This window comes from Sorex araneus, chromosome 8 (genome assembly GCF_027595985.1).
Source record: "Sorex araneus isolate mSorAra2 chromosome 8, mSorAra2.pri, whole genome shotgun sequence".
NCBI lineage: Eukaryota > Metazoa > Chordata > Mammalia > Eulipotyphla > Soricidae > Sorex > Sorex araneus.
Genome location: NC_073309.1, coordinates 44,606,094 through 44,627,249, shown reverse-complemented (window position 1 = coordinate 44,627,249; position 21,156 = coordinate 44,606,094). Strand labels below are relative to the sequence as shown.

General features: G+C 56.6%; 1 protein-coding gene across 1 annotated transcript; it reads left to right on the top strand.

Moving 5' to 3' along the window:
• The first annotated feature begins 1,535 nt into the window (after positions 1-1,535).
• On the top strand, positions 1,536-20,642 carry PRX (periaxin). The gene is made up of 7 exons (XM_055145959.1): positions 1,536-1,562; positions 7,272-7,315; positions 7,403-7,492; positions 7,740-7,865; positions 14,043-14,199; positions 16,019-16,215; positions 16,645-20,642. Exons 4-7 carry the CDS (start codon positions 7,839-7,841, stop codon positions 20,581-20,583), a joined length of 4,320 nt encoding a protein of 1,439 aa, XP_055001934.1. The 5' UTR covers positions 1,536-1,562; positions 7,272-7,315; positions 7,403-7,492; positions 7,740-7,838; the 3' UTR covers positions 20,584-20,642.
• The last annotated feature ends 514 nt before the right edge of the window (positions 20,643-21,156 follow it).

Below are 21,156 nucleotides of genomic sequence, written 5' to 3'. Positions count from 1 at the left end.
GTGGTAGGGTGCTTGCCTTGGCCATAGTTGACCCGGGTTCAATCCCCAGCATCCCACATGATCCACTGAACCCACCAGAAGTGATTCCTGAGTACAGAGCCAGGAGTAATTCCTGAGCACTTCTGGGTGTGGCCCCCCAAAATAAACCCATAAATTTTTATTGAGGTCCCAGGATTTGCAATGCTGTTAATCATACCATGTTAATACAGTATTATTCATGCAGTATGCCAACACCACACCCATCCCAAGAGCCTGGTCCCTTCTCCAGTGTCCCAAGAACCCCTCCCATCCCCCCCGTCCAAGTAAGCTCAGTTCTACAGACAAAATCTTCAGCTGCTGGGGCTGGAGCGATGGTGCAGCGGGTAAGGTGCTTGCCTTGTATGCACACAGGGATCGATCCCCGGCATCCTGGTTCCCCAAGACCACCAGGAGTGGCTCCTGAGTGCAGAGCCAGGAGTAAGCCCTGAATATTGGTGGGGAAACGAAAACAAACAAAACTGAACCTTCAGCTGTCCAATTTTTTCCTAGGGCCCTACAAGCAGGGCTGCTGGGGGTCTGGGACCACTCCTAGACACCATCACTGAGGGTTCGATGCTCAGACTCTGTGGCTCTGGGGGCCACCGGGGCTATGCCCAGAGGTGCTTGGAGGACCCTGGGGTGCTGGGAGTCATACTCAGTGCCTGGCGCCTGGCGTTCCTGACATCTGACCTCATCTCACACCTGGGCTTGGGAGTAGAATGGGGGGCATCCGGGCCAGCACATGATAGGTGCCCCTCCCACGTGGCAATTCATTCAATATAGAAGCGGAGCTCAGCAGGGTCCCCTCTTTCTCCTGGGAGGTCTCTTCTGGGTCGCTCGGTTTGTGTGACGAAAAATACAAATTGGGGCCAGAGCCATAGTCCAGTGAATAAAGCAACTTGCCTGCCTGGCACACAGCCAACCCGGGTTCGAATCCTGGCACCCCAAAGAGTCCCCCGAACCTGTCAGGAGTGATCTCTGAGAGCAGAGGTGTAAGCCCTAAGCACCACCAGGTGTGGCCCTGAAACCCAACAGGAACCAAACAAAAATGCAAAAGGGCGCCGACTTTGTGCCAGACACTTGGAAAGGCCTGTAGGATCCTCGAACATCTCTCATGTTCGCTATTTCCAGATGAGCTACCGGCCGCCTCCTCCCCCCACCCTCTGCCTCCCGCAAAGGTGCTGGGACTTGCTCCAAAATATCTATACTGGGATTTGAACCTGGATTCACAGGATGGGTGTGTGTGTGTGTGTAGAGGACAGGAGCTGGTTCTCTGCACCCAGGGCCCAGCCGGGCAACTGCATTGCCCGCCCACCCCCTGGAGATGCCTGTGGCCTGGCGGGTGACGACTGTCCAGCCCCCGTCACAGGATTCCGCTGCGAGAGGGGATGTTTGTTTCCCCTGACACCCACCCCCTGGTGATGTCATGCCCCGGCAGCCAATGGCTGGGGTCTCCCCCGCCCCAACATTCCTTTTCCCCACAAGCCCCGGGCTGAGCCAAGCAGAGAGACCGGGAGCTCCCGCCGGTGTCTGGAGGCTCAGAGGTAAGAGAAGAGGAGGAGTTCCCTGCCTGGCTAGACCGAGCAGCTTGGGGAGGCAGACCTTGGTCCTGGGGGTGCACGGTGCCCTGGGGGTGCCCCGAGGGCCCAGGAGAAAGCAGGATAGAGGAGTTACTGGCACAGACTTTGGAGCCAGTGCCTGGGTTCAAGGCCAGTGCTTGCCTCCTGATGGCTGTGTGGCCTGGACTAAGACCCTTTTCACTCTTGACCTCTGCTTACCCATCTCTGAAATGGGCTGATAAAGGCCACCGCCTAGGGCTAAGAGGGAAAAAGTTGCTGCTTCTGGGGCTGGAGCGATAGCGCAGTGGACTGGACTTTTATTTTTCATGAGGATGACCTGGGTTTGATCCCCGGCATCCCATATAGTCCCCTGAGCCCTGCTAGGAATAACCCTTGAATACTTTTAGGTAGAGCCCCTCCTACCCAAAATAACTGGCTACTTCTAACAAGTTGGGACAGGAGTGCGGGGTGGGGCTGTACTATGGGGGTTCCCCATTAGGGCCCCCCATTTCATCCCGTATGGATGGGAGGGAGGGCCCTGCCCCTGAACCACATTTTGTCCTTCACCCAAAAATCTCTCTTTGGCTAGGGGAGAAAGTGGGGGTCTCTGGGGAGCAAAGATTGGTTTATAAGCCCCCACGACTGTAGAGGTAAGTTGGCACAACTCCAACACTAACCATTCCCTGGGCCTAGTCTCTGAGTCTGTCCTTTACGATCTCACAAATGCAGGCAGCTGAAGTGATAGCGTAGCAGGTAGGGCATTTGCCTTACACGCGGCTGACACAGGTTTGACCCCTGGCATCCCATATGGTCCTTCGAGCACTACCAGGAGTAATTCCTGTGTGCAGAGCCAGGAGTCAACTCTGAGCACTGCCGGGTATGGCCCTGAAATGAAAAAAAAAAAAATTCACAAATGCTTGAAGCTGCTTGGACTGGCTCCATTATACAGATGGAGACACTGAGTATCTAAGAAATAAAACCAGTGCCCAAGCGCTGAGCTGGGGAAGAGAGGAAGGAGGTGGCAAAGGTCACGGTGCCAGCACTTATTCCTCCCCACTGTGCCCAGCCACATGCCTGGGAGAGCTCAGGGTCCAGGGTGGGTCAGGCAACCCCCTGCCCTCTCCCCTGCTACCGGGCTCCATGTCACTGGTGTGGGGAAAGAGGAGGCGATGCAGGGGGGCGGGGGGACTTCCAAGGTTGGGAGCTGCCCCTGGGGGAAGAAGGTGCATGCCCAGGAGCACGGCCAGGCCCAGCAGAGGAGGCCTAGAAGCCCGCGGGCAGCCCCTGCCCCAGCCACTCTGAAGGGTGAGGGTGCGATCTAATGGGCATCTAAGCGGACCACCCCCAGAGAGGAGCTTGGAGGACTGTGCATGTGTGAAGGAAATAGTTTCATTCGGGAGCCAGGGGAGGTAGGGAGGCAGCCACAAAGGAGAAGAGAATCACACACCCCGAGTTGGGAGTCAGGAGACTCCCGAGGGGAAGGCACCTTGGAGGAAGAGTAGGGGGATCCATGGACACACATGATCAAGAAATGAGGCAATGTGGAACATTCTAGAAGCTCGGGGACGGTGGGCATCCTGCTTCACAGGACACCTCGTGAGATCCCTCCTTGCCCTGGCAGTGGGATGGGCAGAGTTGGGTACAGAGAGTGCCCGGGCTGGGGTGAGCTTCCTTCCGGGGCTGCCCCCGCCCCAGCCAGGAGCTGGTCTGAGGCTCCGGAAGGGCACACTGGGCTAAATATAACCTGGGCTGGCCTGGGGCCCAGGCGGGCATGGGGGGGCACTCTCTTGCCCCTCACTCTGCCGAGCTTCCCAGGCCAGCCTCTGGGTGTGACCCTGACTGCCCCAGCCTGGAGCCTGGAGCCTGGAGCTTGGGGCCCAGGGGACCCTCCATTCCAGCACCCCACCTCCTGTAAGCCCCAGACACCCCCACACAAGCCCGCATCAGAAGGTCGTGTCCTGCACTCAGGTCTGGCCTCTTGGATGGGGGTTCACATCCTGTCCCTGCACTGCTCATTCCTAAAAGGGGGTGCCACCTTTTCCCATCTGTAAGTGCCTGTGAGTCCCAGTTTCATCCCATCACTGCACGGGCCCCCAGCATGGCCAGGAGCGACTCCTGGACCAGAGCACTAAGAAAGGAGTATCCCCTGAACACACTTTGGACAGCCCAAACCAATCCCCACCAGCACCAAAAGAGGCCCATTACACAGACATCTTAGTGTCCCTGCCCCCCCAGCTGGGACTTCAGCTGTTGGCCTATGGACCCTCCCTCATAAAATAGCCAGCAAAGCCCGTGGGAAGTGCCACCTCCTTCCTCCCTCTTTCTTTTTCTCCTTTTTTTTTTTTTTTTGCTTTTTGGGTCACACCTGGTGATGCACAGTGATTACTCCTGGCTCTGCGCTCAGGAATTGCCCCTGGCAGTGCTCAGGGGACCATATGGGATGCTGGGATTCGAACCCGGGTTGGCCTCGTGCAAGGCCTTACCCGCTCTGCTATCGCTCCAGCTCCTCTTTCTTTCTTTCTTCCATTCCTTTCCTTTTCTTTCTTCCTCTTTCCTTCCTTCCTTCCTTCCTTCCTTCCTTCCTTCCTTCCTTCCTTCCTTCCTTCCTTCCTTCCTTCTTTCTTTCTTTCTTTCTTTCTTTCTTTCTTTCTTTCTTTCTTTCTTTCTTTCTTTCTTTCTTTCTTTCTCTTTTTCTTCCCTTCCTTCTTTCCTTGCTCTGCACTTAGGGATCACCCCTGAACACAGGGTTCATGGGACTGTTTGGGGTGTCTAGGATTTAAACCAGGACTGTTGGCAGCAAGGCAAGAGCCTTACCTGCTATACTATATTTGGGTCTCACAACCTCCCATTTCTGAGCCTCAGTTTCCCTCCTGACAATAGCCACCACCAACAGCATAGCTTGCAAGGTCTGTGGGTGCAAGGACAGGCCCAGTTTGAAGCAGGCTCTGGGGCCTGGGACCCTTGCTGTGTGGGGTAACTGGAGGCTGGAAGAGGAGGGTAGTAAGAAACAAAGACCAGACCCCCATCCCCCAGGAGAGCCAAAGAATTGCTGTTGGCCCCTGTGGGGGGCAGCCGGGGTGTGGGCAGCGTGGGGGCAAAGGGGGTCCCTGTGATCTTCTGGCCAGTGGTGGGGTATGAAGGGCCATTGTGTGGCTTGGCCGGGTGGGTAGGCGCGGAATGCCATTATCTGCGGGAATGTGCCAGGAATGTGCCCATGAGGGCTGACCTTTCCCTGCGGTGGGGGCGGGCTGGCATGCCAGGTGGGGGCTGGGAGGGCAAGGCCAGAGTTGGGAGTTGGGTGTGGTGGCGAGAGACGGGCTTCATCTGCATCTCCCCAGAGATGCTTGTGAACCCCCAGTCTTTTTTTAATTTGGGGGATTTGGATCATACCCAGCTGTACTCAAGGGCTTACTCCCGGCTCTGTGCTCAGATTTCACTCCTGACCATGTCATATTGGGAGACCATGTCAGGTGCTGGGGAGCACACCTAGGTTGACTGTGTGGCAGGCAAGCTCCCACGTGCTGTACTGAACCTTCTTCCTGTACTGAGTGACCTGGCCCAGTGCTTTATTACTCTTTTTTTTTTCTTTCCTCTTTTGGTCACACCCAGCAATGCGCAGGAGTTACTCCTGGCTCTGCATTCAGGAATTACTCCTGGCAGTACTTGTTTTTGGAGGAAGTTTTGGGACATACCTAGCAGTGCTCAGGAGTTCCTCCTGGCTCTGCACTCAGGAATTATTCCTGGTGGTGCTCAGGGGACCATAAGGGATGCTGGGGGTGGGGATCAAACCTGGGTCAACTGCATGCAAAGTAGATGCTCCCTGCTGTACTATTGCTCCAGGCCCAGTGGTTTTGTATCAAGGTGCTTGTTTCTGCAGAGAGGTGGGAAATGAAGATATTAGCCCAGGGACTAAGAAAGAATAACTGCTGCCCCAGGCCCCTGTAGTATTAGCCAGATGCTGAGCTAAGGCTGGTACTTTCTGGCAAGTTTAAGTCCCAGGACTGGAAGGATAGTACAGTGGGTAGGGCCCATACCCTGCATGTAACCAATGCAGATTCAATCCCCGGCACCACACATAGTCCCCCAGCCTGTCAGGAGTAAGCCCTGAGTACCACCAGGTGTGGCCCTCAAAAATCTAACAAACGGTGGTCTGGAGTGATAGCACAGCGGGTAGGGCACGCGGCTGACCCGGGTTCGATTCCCAGCATCCCATATAGTCCCCCGAACACTGCCAGGAGTAATTCCTGAGTGCAGAGCCAGGAGTAACCCCTGAGTATCACCGGGTGTGACCCAAAAAGAAAAAAAAATCTAACAAACAGAAAGTTCAAGCCCCAGCCAGAGTGACCATCATGTCCAGGGTAAGTGACCTGCCTCCTTCCAGCCCTGGTATCAGGGCCGTGATGCTCTGACCTTACAGGACAGTCTGAGTCACTTCACCCAAGGTCATGACCACAGGAAGTTCTTAGAGTAAGAGCAAGTGCTTGGCGGGAGTGTGGGGGGTGGGGGGGCTAGCTCCAGGCTTTGCATGTTGGAGATCCAGGTTTGATCTCCTGCATTGCATGGTTTTTCAGAGCACTGCCAGGAGAGACCCCTTGAATACCCAGCTTGGAGTAGCCCCTGAGCACCACCGGGTGTAGCCCAAACATCAGGTACCCGGGGAAACAATGAAGCAGCAAGTGCTTGAGAAGGGTCTCTAGGGGGTCACTTGCCTTGCATGTGGCCAACCTGGCCTCCATCCCTGACATCACGCACCTTCACAAGCCCCACCAGGAGTGATCGCTGAGCCACGTTTCACATCCATAACTCACTTCACAGTGCTCTTCCATCTGGCAGTTCTGTGGCTGGTGCTCTCTCTCCCTCTCCCACAGGTAAGGAAACTGAGGTCCAGAGAAGCGAGGGGATATAGTGTTTGTGGCCACACCCCAAACTGTACAGGTCTTCCATTTGACTCTGCTCAAGGATTACTTTTGCTATGGCTCTGGGGACCTTCTGTGGTGCCAGGGATCAAACCTGGGTCAGCTGTGTGCAGGGCAAGCAGCAGCCCACTGACCTATCTCTCTAGCCGTGAATGCAATTTCTATCACTGTATCACTGTCACTGTCATCCCGTTGCTCATTGATTTGCTCAAGCGGGCACCAGTAACGTTTCCATTTTGAGATTTGTTGTTACTGTTTTTGGTATATCGAATATGCCACGGGTAGCTTGCCAGGCTCTGCCATGCCGGCGAGATACTCTCGGTAGCTTGCCCTTCTCCGAGAGGTGCAGAGGAATCGAACCCAGGTCGGCCACATGCAAGGCAAATGCCTTACCCGCTGTGCTATCCCTCCTGCCCGTGATTTCTATAGTGATTGAAATAAAGGGGGGTCCTCAGGGATGGGTGTTCTGCAGAAAAAAAAGGTCTCTGAGCCACAGTCTCCCTGCTTGCACTCTGTTTTCTTTTCTTTTTGGTTTTGGGATCACATCCAGCAATGCTCGGGGATTACTCCTGACTCTGTGTCAGGGATCACTCCTTGTGGTGCTCAGTGGACACCACCTATGGGACACCAGGGATTGAACCTGGGTCAACCACGTTTAGGCAATCACCTTCCCTGCTGTGCACCTGGACTCTGGGGAGAAGGATTGATCTGGGACAGACAAGGTACTCAGAGTAACTGAGGGGACAACTGGTGATAATGTTCTTGTGCTTCTTCTTAGAGCCCCGCACTCAGGAGGCCCACGGCACTGGAGGAGACCCCAAGGTGAGCACTGGCCGTGGACACATCCTTTCCTGCCCCCTCCTCCCTCTCCTGAGCTTCATTGCCCATGCCCTGGTTTCTTTCTGGCAGGCAGCAGCAAGACCCCAGAGGAAGGACGAGTACCCCATAGAAGACAGTGCAGCACTCCGGGCAGAAGGGGGTGCTTGTACCCAGGCAGCGGTGAGAAGACAGCAGGGTCTCCCCGTTTTGTTTTATTTTGTTTTGTTGGGGGGTCACACCTGGCGATTGTCAGATATTACACCTAGTTCTGCACTCAGGAATCATTCCTGGGGGTGCTCGGGGGACCATATGGGATGCTGGAGAGCAAACCTGCCAACCCTCTCCCCTTCTTATACCCACCCGAAGGGCCAAGCCCGGCCTCCTCCCCTCCTGTCGTGGCTCAGATCCCTCCTTATCTCCCCCGCAGGATCAGCGGCAGCTGCTCCATGCAGAACTGAAGTGGGTTCTGCAGCAGAAGGGGGAGCGGAAGCAGGACTGGAGGGTCCAGGGCACTGCCAGAGACGTCATGGAGGCCAGGAGTCGAAGCGCGGAGGTGAGCATCCAACATGGGCTGCAAGGGGCACTCTCGGGGACCAGGACAAGGAGAGACTTCCGGGTGTCTCTGCCTCAGCCCACCCTCGGTGAAATAGAAGTAGTGAGAGGGCCGCTTGCTGTTGTCATAGTCGTTGATGTGGGGGGTTGCACCCAGTGGTTTTGGGAACCACTAGGGTGAGCTCCCTGCAGGAGGAACTGAGCCTGTTTTATGGGATCACTATGAAAAATAGAAACTTAGTGTTGAAATCTATGGGCTGAGCTCATGCGGTGCATACAGGAGGCCCCAGGTTTGACCCCCAGTACTACATGGTCCCCTGTGATCGCCAGAAGTGACATCCAAACAAAAGCAAATTTATTTTATTTTATTTATGCATTTATTTTTGGCCTTTGGGGTCATACCTGATGATGCTCAGGGGTTACTCCTGGCTCTGCACTCAGGAATTACTCCTGGCGGTGCCCGCTGTACTATCGCTCCAGCCCCAACAAAAGCAAATTTAATATTAAATTTTGTCTGTGGAAAAGAATTAAGTATGTGAGCTGGAGATACAGTGTAGCAAGTAGGGCATTTGCCTTGCTTGTGATCAACTTGGGTTTGACCCTTGTCAGCCCATATAGTCCCCTGAGCCCTGATGGAGTGACCCCCGATGCCAGAGCCAGAGGTAAGCCCTGAGCACTGCTGGGTGTTGCCCAACAACAACAAAAGAATTAAGCAGGGCAGACCCATAGTATAGCATGTAGGGCATTTACCTTACACGTAGTTGGCCCGGGTTGTATCTCTGGCACCACACATGGTCCCCCGAGCCCTACTGGGAATAATTTCCTGAGTGCAGAGCCCTGAGCACTGTCAGGTGTGGCCCTAACACCACCCCTCCCCATGAAAAAAAAAAGAACTAAGTACATGCTTTGCATGAGATCCTGGGTTTGATCTATGGCAACCATCACCCTATTTATTTAGTTTTTTTTGGGGGGGGCTCACCTTGCACTGATCTGGGGCTTCCCTTGGCTCTGAGCTTGGGGGAGTCACTCCTGGCAGGGCTTGAGAGAACAAGTGCTGCTGGGAATTGAACTGGGGTAACGCTACCGAGAGGAGTGCCTTATCCCCTGGACTGTCTCCCCAGCACTCCCACCCCTGAAGATTCTTTATGCTTTGTTGTGTTTAGCAATGCTTGGTGCTCATTCCTGGATCTGTGCTTAGGAATCACTCCTGGAAGTGCCCAGGGGACCATCTGGGATGCCTGGGGAATGGGATCGAACCCTCAAGGCAGGTGCCCTCCCCACTGTACTATTGCTCAGGCCCCATGCTTATTCTTTAACATAAACCTTGCCTGGTACAAAGACACAGCAGAGCCTGGCAAGCTCCCCGTGGCGTATTTGGTATGCCCAAAACAGTGACAAGTCTCACAATGGAGACGTTACTGGTGCCCGCTCGAGCAAATCGATGAACAACAGGATGACAGTGGTACAAAGGCAAAGCAGTTAAGTCCTATGAAGCATAATGGGGTTATATAAATAAAGAGAAAAGGGGGCCCAGAGTCAGAGTACAGCAGGGAGGGCATTTGCCTTCTAAGCAGCCAACCTAGGTTCGATCTCCGGCATCCCATATGGTCCCCAGAATACCCCCTCCCCAGGAAAGATCCCTGAGTACAGAGCCAGGGTAAAGGGGCTGGAACGATAGCACCGTTCATAGGGTGTTTGCCTTGCACTCGGCCGACCCAGGTTCGATTCCCAGCATCTCATATGGTCCCCCGAGCACTGCCAGGAGTAATTCCTGAGTGCAAAGCCAGGAGTAACCTTGTGCATCGCTGGGTGTGACCCAGAAAAAACAAAAAACAAACAGAGCCAGAGTAAAACGGTCAGCACTGCAGGGTGTGGCCCCCACACCAAAATACAAGCAAACAAACAAAAAGAGTTAAGGGGGCAGAAGAGATTGTACAGGGTTTAAGGCACTTTGTCTTACACATGGCCAACCCCAGTTCAATCCCTGGCACTCCTTATGGTCCTCTGAGTACCTCCAGGAGTGATTTCCCAGCACCAGGCCAAGAATGATCCCTGAGCACTGCTGGGTGTGGCCCAAATACAGAAACAAAAAATAGAGATTAAAAGACAAGTGGACTGGAGAGATTACACAGAGAAAAGCACTTGCCTTGTTTTTATTTTGTTTTTTTGGAACCACACCCTGCTATGCTAAAGATTTACTCTTGGTTCTGTATTCAGGGATTACTCCTGGCACTGATTAAGGGACCATATAGGGTTTGGGGATCAAATCCAGGTTGGTGGGGCTGAAGCCGATAGCACAGCAGGTAGGGCGTTTGTTTTGCACGGCTGACCGGGTTCGATTCCCAGCATCCCATATGGTCCCCTGAGCACCGCCAGGAGTAATTCCTGAGTGCAGAGCCAGGAATAACCCCTGTGCATCGCCGGGTGTGACCCAAAAAGCAACAACAACAACAACAACAACAAATCCAGGTTGGCTTTGTGCAAGTAAGTGCCCTACCCACTGTACTATCTCTCCAACCCCCCAAAACAAAATCTTTAAGAAGGTGAATTTTGGACCCATGAATTCACATTTCAAAGTTGCCACTTTTGGGGCTCGAGAAATAGCACAGCGGGTAGGGTATTTGCCTTGCACGCGGCCGACCCGGGTTCAATTCCCAGCATTTCATATGGTCCCCTGAGCACCGCCAGGGGATAATTCCTGAGTTCAGAGCCAGGAATAACCCCTGTGCATCGCCAGGTGTGACCCAAAAAGAAAAAAAACAAGCAAACAAACAAAAACCCAAATCAAAGTTGCCACTTTATCTTTTATTTGTTTGGGGGCCACACCTGGTAGTGCTCAGGGCTTACTACTGGCTTTGTACTCAGGGATAACTCTGGTGGTGCTCCAAGAACTATATGGGGAGCTGGACATCAGGTCCTGCTGGTTGCATGCAGAACAATCCAGCAGTGCCCCAGCCCTACCTTTTTTTTTTTCAGGGGGGCCACACTCAGCAGTGGTCAGGGGCTACTCCTGACTGCACTCAGGAATTAGTCCTGCTGAGTTTAGGGGACATATGAGATGCTAGGGATTGAACCCAGATTGGCTGCATGCAAGGCAAACGCCCTACTTGATGTGCTATTGCTCCCCTCCTACCCTGAGCCCTACCTTTTTAGCTGCACAGTCCTTGGTAGGTACCTTCATTTTCCCCATCAATGGAATGGGGCAATATGTCCTACCTTGCTGTTCCCCAGATGCTGAGCACCTACATGGAAGCCACCGACACTTCCTGGCTATCTAGGAACCTTCTAGACTCTTTGCCACAGGTGCTCCTGTAGACAAGCACCAGCCTGGGCCTTGTCTGCCACATGCCAAGTCTAGAGTGGATCTGCTTGTACAGGAGCCAGAGAGGCTGAGGGCCGTGGGAGGGTGTGAGATGCCAGGGCTGTGGAGGGTACTGGCTAGGTGAATTTTGGGTTCTGGCATCTACAATCAAGGGTGAGTCCCATCCAGTTCACTTTATTGTGAGGCCTTGAACAAGCCACTTCTCCTTTTTTTCTTTTTTTTTTTTTTTTTGCTTTTTGGGTCACACCCGGCGATGCACAGGGGTTACTCCTGGCTCTGCACTCAGGAATTACTCCTGGCGATGCTCAGGGGACCATATGGGATGCTGGGATTCGAACCTGGGTCGGCCACGTGCAAGGCAAACGCCCTACCCGCTGTGCTATTGCTCCAGCCCCCACTTCTCCTTTTTTTCTTGTTTTGATTTTTAGGCCACATCTAACAGTGCTCAGGGTTTTCTCCTAGTTCTGTGTTTAGGAATTGCTCCTGGCAGGGGATCATGCAGGGTGATGGGGACTATGCACAATACTATTTTTTTTTTTTTGCTTAACCCCGGCGATGCACAGGGGTTATTCCTGGCTCTGCACTCAGGAATTATTCCTGGCAGTGCTCAGGGGACCATATGGGATGCTGGGATTAGAACCCGGTCATCTGGAAGGCAAACGCCCTACCCTCTGTGCTATTGCTCCAGCCCCCTGATACTATCTTTCTGACCCAAGTTACTTTACTTCTTTGGACCTCACTATTGTCCTCTGGGCCTGTTATGAAACACAATGTTGCTCAGAAAGTGCTCAGCCTGGGGCTCAAGGGGAGTGGGGTGCCACTGCTGGCCCTTCTCGCCCCTCCTGCCACACTCTGTTCATTGGCATCACCACCCAGGGCTGTCATGCCCAGACCCACTCTGAGCCCTGGGCAACACTCTAGTCTTTGTCGTATCCATACCCTACCCGGGACAGTGTCCACTCCCTGTCCTGGCACTTTGAGCTCAGATCACAAGCAGAAACTCCTGGTTCACGAGCACTTCCGGTCCACCTCAGTGACCCAAATTTTTTTGTGTGTTTTGGGGCCACACTGGGTGGTACTCAGGGCTTACTCCTGACTCTGTGCTCAAGGATCACTCTTGGCAGGGCTTGGGGGACCCTTTGGGGTGTTTGGGATTGAAACTGGGTTGGCCACATGCAAGAATAATGCCCTCCCCATTGTACTATTGCTCCAGCCCCTGTGACCCAACATTCTCAGAAGGTGGGAGTCAGTTCTGCCCTCCGGCAGAGGGGGCTCCCAGAGGTTGGGGGGAGGGATTCACACAGTGTGCAGCAGGACAAGAGCCAGTCAGTCCCATTACAGTAAATACCAGGAATACCACTTCTCCTTCCCCACGCACCCCTTACACTGAATTCCCTTGCCGTGGAAGTTATGCAGGCCTTGGGGTCAAGTTCACAAAAGAGCACAGTCTTGCAGGCATTCAGGCTATTGCACTCCTACCCCTCCAATCCTTTCCCAGAAATTCCTTCCTGCATGCATCCTGTGGCTTTTTGTAAGATCCCCTCCCACACCTCTATTCTGCCCTTCTTTTCAGGGAGGGTCCACGCTTGGCTGTGCTCAGTTGATCATTCCTAGTATGGGTCAGGGGACCCTCTGCGGTTCCAGGGATCAAATCTGGGTTTGGTGTGTGCAAGGCAATTTCCCGGCTGTACCATCCTTGGATTTTAGGGTTTTTTTGTTTTGTTTTGTTTTGTTTTTATTTTGGGGGCTTGGTTCTGTGCTCAGCAGTGGCCCCTGGTGGTGATCGAGGTGCCAGATACGCGGTGCGCCAGAGATCTAGCTTCTCTAGGCTGTGATCAAGACTATCGCTCAAGACCACAAACCCCGCCCTTAGGCTATGGGATCCCGCCCCCTTCTCTTCCCTCCTACTGCTTTCCCTCTGTTGGAGGCACGTCTTGACGCACGCACTTGGTTGTGGGGCTCGCTTATTTTTTTTTTTGTGGCCACACCCAGCGGTGCTCAAGGTTTTATTCCTGGCTCTGCGCTCAGGGATCACTCCTGGAGGTGATGGAGAACTCTATGGGATGCTGGGGATCGAACCCGGGGTGGGCGCATGCAAGGCAAACGCTCTGTCCCCTGTCCTATCTTACCAGTCCTGGGGCTCGCTCATTTTAATTGTGGTTCTCCTTGGAGGCCACACTTGTGGAGCCTTGGCAGCCTTTTATACCTGATCTGTCCCCCTTGTTTACGGCCTGTGCGCTCGAAACCTGAGGGTTCTCAGATTCAGGCAAAGCTGCTTACCCCCGCCCCCCACGTGATCCGCCCCTGTTAGCCCTGCCCCGCCCCCCTATAGCACAGCACGGCCTCTCCTCCTAATAACTACAGCCCCTCCCCCTGATAAACGACCCCGCCCCTGCCGACAGTCCTGCCCCTAGCAGTAGGCCCCGCCCCTAACGACAGTCCACGCCCCCGATATTCCATCCCCGCCCCTGATTGCACATTATCTAGGCCCAGCAATTAGGCCCCGCCCCCTTCATCAGGCCCCGCCCTCGACAGCAAGGCGCCGCCCCTTACACAAGGGCCTTACCCCCTGGCGGCATGGTCCGGCCTTATTATCCATCCCACCTTTCATCCAAAATCAGGGTCTCGCCACCCCGGCCCTCTACTACAGCCCGCCCACCTCCGTACCTCCGCCGCGAAGGCCTCCGGGTCCCGCTGAACCGTTGAACCACGTGCTCAGAAGGGAGATGCCCGAGTGCGTGGGCCCAGGGGCAGATGCCCAATGGACCCGTTTAAGAACTGCTTTTAAGCGCGATGGTGACCTGGAGCGAGGTTCTGCTCGAACACCACCAGGCGAACCCTTGCCTCTCTCGGCAGGAGCTGAGGCGGACGGAGTTGGTGGAGATCATCGTAGAGACGGAGGCGCACACCGGGGTCAGCGGCATCAACGTAGCGGGCGGCGGCAAGGAGGGAATCTTCGTCCGCGAACTGCGCGAGGACTCGCCCGCGGCCAGGAGCCTCAGTCTGCAGGAAGGTGGGCGAGGCTGCGGGGCGCGGGGCAACCACTGGGAGGCTAGGCTGCAGGACTGGAGGAGTCTGTGCTTGCTCAGAACAGGCTCTAGAGGTTCATTGTCACGGTTAGAATCCTAAGTCTGTGCTTAAGATGGTTCTGTGCCCCGGTTTTCTCATCTCCGAAATGGGAATAACGTTAGTATTTAGCTCAACAGTCTTATTATGTGGATTAAAATGAGCTAGTATTTGAAAAACAGACATATAGCTGAGACATATAGTAAATGTAAATGCTATTTTTGTCAGACGGAGTTAACATGGAGAGGTGGGGAGTGGGCCGAGACTGATGTGATTTATTAATGCAACACCTATTAAGCGTCTTGGACTTCCAGACGTTATTCAAGATACTTGGGCTTGAGCAGTGGACAAAACAGACATTATACACTATGGAACCTGCATATTTTGCAATGGAAAGGGGAATATCTAAGTCTTGGGGATGTAGCTCAGTCTTATAGCAGTTTCCTTATAATAACCGGGGTTCAATCCAAGGCACTACAGAACAATAGAAGGTAAAATACATAGAAACTTAGAAAACAACATGGGCTATAGGTACCAGGAGGGAAGCTATTATTTCCTTAGTTTTTGTGGTTTGGGGGCCACGCCCAGCGGCGCTCAGGAGTTAGTTACTCCTGGCTCTGCACTCAGGAATTACTCCTGGTGGGGCTTGGGGGACCATATGGGATGCCAAGGATCAAAGCTGGGTAAAACTCATGCAAGGCAGGCGCCAATCTGTTGTACCATCGCTCCAGCCCCAGGAAGCAGCACCTCCTCCTCCTCCTCCTTCGTCATCATCATCATCATCATTATTTTTGAGCCACACCTGGTGATGTTCAGAGGTTACTCCTGGCTCTGCACTCTGGAATTAATCTCAGCGGTGCTTGGGGGACCATATGGGATGCCAGGATCAAACCCCGGTCTACCACATGCAAGGCAAATACCCTACCCACTATACTATTGTTCCAGCCCCAGGAAACCAGAGCAACAGTATGTTTTGTTGGGGGGGCCATTTTCAAGCTGTGGGGTCTTCTTCCAGGATTGTGTGTTAGAGTTGCTCCCAGTTGTGCTTGGGGGACCACGTGGTGCTGGTGATAGAACACAGGCACCAGCAGACAAAGTATGACTCAAAACAAAACCAAACAAGTTGTGTCCAGGGATTCTTTTTTTTTTTTTAATTTATTTTGGGGGTCAGGGCTTGGGACCACACCCAGTTGTACTCAGAGGCTATTCCTGGTTCTGTGCTCAGGAATGTTCCCTGGCAGTGTTCAGAGTAAATCATATATGGTGTCAGGGATAGAATTGGGGTCAGCTGTATACAAGACAGTTGTAAGTCCCTTAACTTGCCTTCCAGCATGGCTCCAATTTATTAGTTCTCCCGCCTTGGGTGGAAACTTCTGGAAGTTTTTTTCCGCCTCTATTCACTCAGTAAAAGAAGCCAAGTCAGCATCTGAAACGTAGAGATGGGGGCTGGAGAGATAATATAGCAGGTAGGGCGCTCACCTTGCATGTGGCTGACTCGGGTTCGATTCCCAGCATCCCATATGCCCCCCACTCCAAAAAAAAAAAAATTGGAAAGGTGGTGAGTAAAAGGGCGTGGCCTGAGTGGGCGTGGCCAATAAGGGTATGGGGCGGGGCTTCCCTCTTAAGGGCGGGTCTTGGCACCTCCTTCCTGCTCTGGACCGGGACTTGGGGCGGGGCCTCCCTGACTGGCAGCCGACTGGGCGGAGCCAGGCCTGGGAGAGGCCTGTCCGTGCTCATGCCCTGTCCACCCCCACCTTGTCCCACAGGGGACCAGCTGCTGAGCGCTCGCGTGTTCTTCGACAACTTCAAATATGAGGACGCACTCCGCCTGCTCCAGTGCGCCGAGCCGTACAAGGTCTCCTTCTGCCTAAAGCGCACTGTGCCCACCGGGGACCTGGCACTGCGGCCTGGGACAGTGGCTGGCTACGAGATCAAAGGCCCGCGGGCCAAGGTGGCCAAGCTGGTACGCGTGCTTAGCTCGGCCCCGGCGTTGGACTGCCCCAGCGACTCGGGATCCGCGCCATGAGCCACGTTCACTGAGCCCGTGGCCAGCCGTTGCCCCCTGTCTTGTCACTAACCTGAAGCTAATCCTGCTCTCTACCTCCTTATTCTCTGCCCGCTCTTAAATCCCTGCCTGGGGAGGGGCACCCACCCACACCAGTGCAGGGCGCGCAGCCTCTCTGGGGGGACAGTGCCTCACATCTGGTCCTCCACTCCTTTAGATTCACTGTGAGAGCCCAAATGACCACCTTCGCTTCCTCAGGCAGTAATGGTGACACGAGAGGCAGGAGTTCAGGGGACAAGATGCCCCCTTCCGGGTGGGCCCCCACCCCCAGTCTGTCCTGGGCCTCTCACCGGCCCACCGCCTCCCGCTTCTCTCCTCTCTCCCCAGAACATCCAGAGTCTGTCCCGTGTGAAGAAGAAGAAGATGGTGGTGCCGGGGGCCCTTGCGGCCTCTGCCGACCTGGCGCCTGTTGATGTCGAATTCTCCTTTCCCAAGTTCTCCCGCCTGCGCCGGGGCCTCAGAGCCGAGGCGGTCAAGGGTCCACTCCCTGCTGCCCCTGCTCGCCGGCGCCTTCAGCTGCCTCGGCTTCGGGTCCGAGAAGTGGCCGAGGAACCCCATGTGGCCCGGCTGGCAGCCGCTGCTCCCCCACCCAGGAAGGTCAAAGCGGAGGCAGAAGTGGCTGCAGGGGCCCAGTTCACAGCCCCCAAGGTGGAGCTGGTGGCTCCTCGGCTGCCAGGGGCTGAGGTGGGCATCCCTGGCCCCAAGGGAGAGGTGGCTCCACCCACAGAGGCAGCCCCTAGCTTTTCCCTCCACCTGCCAAGCCTTGGGTTAGGGGCCCCATCTGTAGCAGCAGTGGAACCCCCCGCCGGAGGGATCCAGGTCCCCCAAGTAGAGCTGCCTACCTTGCCCTCCTTACCCGCTCTGCCCACTCTTCCCTGCCTGGAGACCCGTGAAGGGGCAGCAGCGGTGACGGTGCCCACCCTGGATGTGGCCGCACCTGTGGTGGGTGTGGACCTGGCCTTGCCGGGGGCAGAGGTGGAGGTTCCGGGAGAAGGGCCGGAGGTGGCCCTGAAGATGCCTCGCCTCAGTTTCCCCCGCTTTGGGGCTCGAGCAAAGGAGGCAGCCGAGGCCAAGGCAGCCAAGGGCAGTCCTGAAACCAGGGTGAAGGGACCCCGACTCCGAATGCCCACCTTCGGGCTCTCTCTCCTGGAGTCCCGGCCCGCTGCCCCAGAAGTGGAGACCAAGCTGAAGCTGCCCACCCTCAAGATGCCCTCCTTTGGCATCGGGGCCTCGGTGCCTGATGTCAAGGCACCCAAGGGTCCCGAGGTGAAGCTCCCCAAGGCCCCTGACATCAAGCTCCCGAAAGTGCCTGAGGCCACCCTCCCAGAGGTGCATCTTCCAGAACTACAGCTCCCCAAGGCTCCAGAGATGAAGCTCCCGAAGGCGCCCGAGATGGCCGTGCCCGACATGCAGCTCCCAGACTTGCAGCTGCCGAAAGTTTCAGAAATGAAGCTCCCGAAGGTGCCCGAGGTGGCCGTGCCCGACATGCAGCTCCCAGACTTGCAGCTGCCGAAAGTTTCGGAAATGAAGCTCCCGAAGGTGCCCGAGGTGGCTGTGCCCGACATGCAGCTCCCAGACTTGCAGCTGCCGAAAGTTTCGGAAATGAAGCTCCCGAAGGTGCCCGAGGTGATTGTGCCCGACATGCAACTCCCAGACTTGCAGCTGCCGAAAGTTTCGGAAATGAAGCTCCCGAAGGTGCCCGAGATGGCCGTGCCCGACATGCAGCTCCCAGACCTGCAGCTCCCCAAGGTCTCTGAGTTGAGACTCCCCGAGATGAAACTTCCGAAGGTGCCTGACATGGCCGTGCCGGACGTGCACCTCCCCGAGCTGCAGCTGCCACGGGTTTCAGAGATGAAGCTCCCGAAGATGCCCGAGATGGCCATGCCCGACATGCAGCTCCCCGAGCTGCAGCTGCCCCGAGTTTCCGAGATGAAGCTCCCGAAGATGCCCGAGGTGGCCATGCCATCCATGCACCTCCCCGAGCTGCAGCTGCCACGAGTTTCGGAGATGAAGCTCCCGAAGATGCCCGAGGTGGCCGTGCCAGATATGCACCTGCCTGAACTGCAGCTCCCTAAAGTCTCCGAGTTGAAAGTGCCTGACATGAAGCTCCCAGAGATAAAAGTCCCGAAGGTGCCAGACGTGGCGGTGCCCGAGATGCACCTCGCGGAGATGCGGCTGCCGGAAGTGCAGGTGCCCAAAGTGCCGGAAGTTCACCTGCCCGTGGCTCCAGAGGTGCATATTAAAGCAGCGGGGGCCCAGCAGGCAGAGGTCAAGGAATTTGGCTTCAAGATGCCCAAAATGACGATGCCCAAGCTGGGGAGGGCAAAGTCGCCCCCTCGAGGCAAGCCAGGAGAGGCAGGGGCTGAGGTGTCGGGGAAGTTGGTGACCCTCCCCTGTCTGCAGCCCACAGTGGGCATCGAGGCACGAGGGGAAGGTCCGTCTCTCACGTTACCCTCTGTGGAAATAGACCTGCCAGGTGCCCTTGGCCTGGAGGGCCAGGTCCAAGCAGTAGGAACGGGCAAGGTGGAGCGGGCAGAGGGCGCTGGCATGGCAGCAGGAGCTGGTGTGGCAGAGGGGGTCGGGGAAGGAGGCACCTTCCGGATTCCTGCAGTTGAGCTTGTCACTCCTCAGTTGCCTACACTCGAGGCTGAAGAAGGGCCACCGGAGGCAGCAGAGGTGAAGGTGAAGCCCACCTCCAAGTTCTCGCTGCCCAAATTTGGACTTGTGGGGCCAAAGGTGACCAAGGCCGAGACTGAGGGGACCAGGCGGGCTTCGAAGTTGAAGGGCTCCAAGTTCACCATCTCCCTGCCCAAGGCTCGGGTGGGGACAGAGGTGGAGGCCAAAGGGGCCGGGGAGGTGGGCCTGCTGCGGGCCCTCGATCTCTCCCTCCCCCGCGTGGGCCTGGATGCCCACCTGCCTTCGGTCAAGGGGGAGGTCGCGGGAGCCGACATCAAGCTGAAGGGGCCCAGGTTTACACTGCCCAAATTTGGAGGCCGAGGCCGGGAGGTTGAGGTGGGGGAGCTTGAGACTGGGATGGCCGAGTTTGAGGGCAAGGGCCGGGGACGGGAGGGGAAAGTGAAGATGCCCAAACTGAAGATGCCCACCTTTGGGCTGGTGCGAGGGAAGGAAGCAGAAATTCTGGGTGGGCGCGTCAGCCCTGGGGCTAAGCCAGAGTCCCCCGAGGTGGCAGCAACAGTGCTTAAGTTCCCTGAGGTGGAACTGGTGACACTAGGAGTCCAGGAGGAAGGAAAGGCAGAAGGGGGGCTGACTGTCAGTGGGACCCAGCTCTCAGGCCACACCGTGCAGGTGACCACGGCGAGGCCACCGGGCCCTGAGGGCCAGGAGGGAGGGATCAGGATGCCCCCACTGGGCATCTCCCTGCCCCAGGTAGAGCTGACAGGCTTCGGAGAGATGGGACTGGGTACCACCCAGGGCCAGCAGGTTAATGGTGCTGCCCCCTCAGCAGATGGCACGGCCGGTCACAGGGTCCAGGCGGCTGTGTCTTTGCCGGGAGCCCAGGTGTCGGCGGGTGAGCTGCTGGTGGGTGAGGGCGTCTTCACGATGCCCACGGTGACGCTGCCCCAGCTCGAGCTGGACGTGGGCCTGAGGAGCCGAGAGGAGCAGGTGGGTGAGGCTGCCCCTGCCAAGGGTGGGACAAGGCAGATGCCCACGTCGGGGGCGGGGGCAGAAGCGCCCACGGACCGGCCTCTGGCCACCGAGCGCACCTTCCACCTCTCGCTGCCCGACGTGGAGCTCTCGCCGCCTGGCGTGGGCAGCCATGCCGAGTACCAGGTCGCAGAGAGCGAGGGGGAGGCCGGACCCAGGCTTAGGGTGAGGCTGCCGCGGTTTGGCCTGGCCCGAGCCCGGGACGGGGCTGAGGAGGGCGAGAAGGCCAAGAGCCCGAGGCTCCGGCTACCCCGAGTGGGCTTCAGCCCAGGCGAGGCCTCCCCGCGGGACCGGGAAGGGGATGGCTCCCCCAGTCCTGAGGAGGAGGAAGAGGCTGGTGGGGAAGGGGCCTCTGGGCGCCGAGGCCGGGTCCGGGTCCGCCTGCCCAGGGTGGGCTTGGCCTCTCCGTCCAAGTCCCCTGGTGGGGAGAAGTCCCCCAAGTTCCGCTTCCCTCGGGTGTCGCTGAGCCCCAAGGCCCGGAGCAGGAGCGGGGACAAGGATGAAGGTGGCTTCCGGGTCAGGCTGCCCAGCGTGGGCTTCTCGGAGTCAGCGGCTCCGAGCCCCGCCGGGATGGAGGGGGCTCAGGCAGTGGTCATCTGAGGTCCCTGTCCACAGGGTGACCCTCCCCTTCCTGTCCCCCTCCTGTTTTGTGTGTGAGGTCATTAGCACTAACCCTCAGAGGGCAGCGAGGCCCGACGGGGCTGGGGCTGGGGGCCAGGGCAGGGGCCCAGTGTCTTGTCCGCGTGGCGTGTGAATAAAATAACCCAACGGTGGCCTGTGTGTGTCTGCTCTTCTGTGTGTGTGTGTGTGTGTGTGTGTGTGTGTGTGTGTGTAGGGGGGGGGCACTGTGAGACACCCCGCTCTGAGAAGAGTCCGGGAGGCCCAGATTGAGGGGGCTTCAGAATTCCCGGGGTGACGCCCCCTCCACGGAGGTCCCTCCACAGCTGCGCCTGCCTGTCTGGGGGAGCCCCTCCTTTCAGGAGGCCCAGGGGCGACCCCAAGGAAGTAGACCTCTGCACCCACCTGCCCCCTGCTGGCTGCGTTCCCAGACCCGGGAGAGCGTCTGCCCATCTGCCCGTGGGGAGCCGTTTAGGGCCCAGCTGGACGGTTTGCCTCTTTCCTGTCTGACTGGTTTGACTCCCCTGTCCGCCCCAGCCCCAGCCCAGGGCCTCT

What these genes read in the sequence shown, in the direction of transcription:
- PRX (XM_055145959.1), top strand. Translation starts at nt 7,839, where the DNA reads ATGGAGGCCAGGAGTCGAAGCGCGGAG. An exon ending in CCAGGAGTCGAAGCGCGGAG is followed by an intron (nt 7,866 to 14,042) that starts GTGAGCATCCAA and finishes CTCTCTCGGCAG; the next exon opens with GAGCTGAGGCGGACGGAGTT. An exon ending in GAGCCTCAGTCTGCAGGAAG is followed by an intron (nt 14,200 to 16,018) that starts GTGGGCGAGGCT and finishes CTTGTCCCACAG; the next exon opens with GGGACCAGCTGCTGAGCGCT.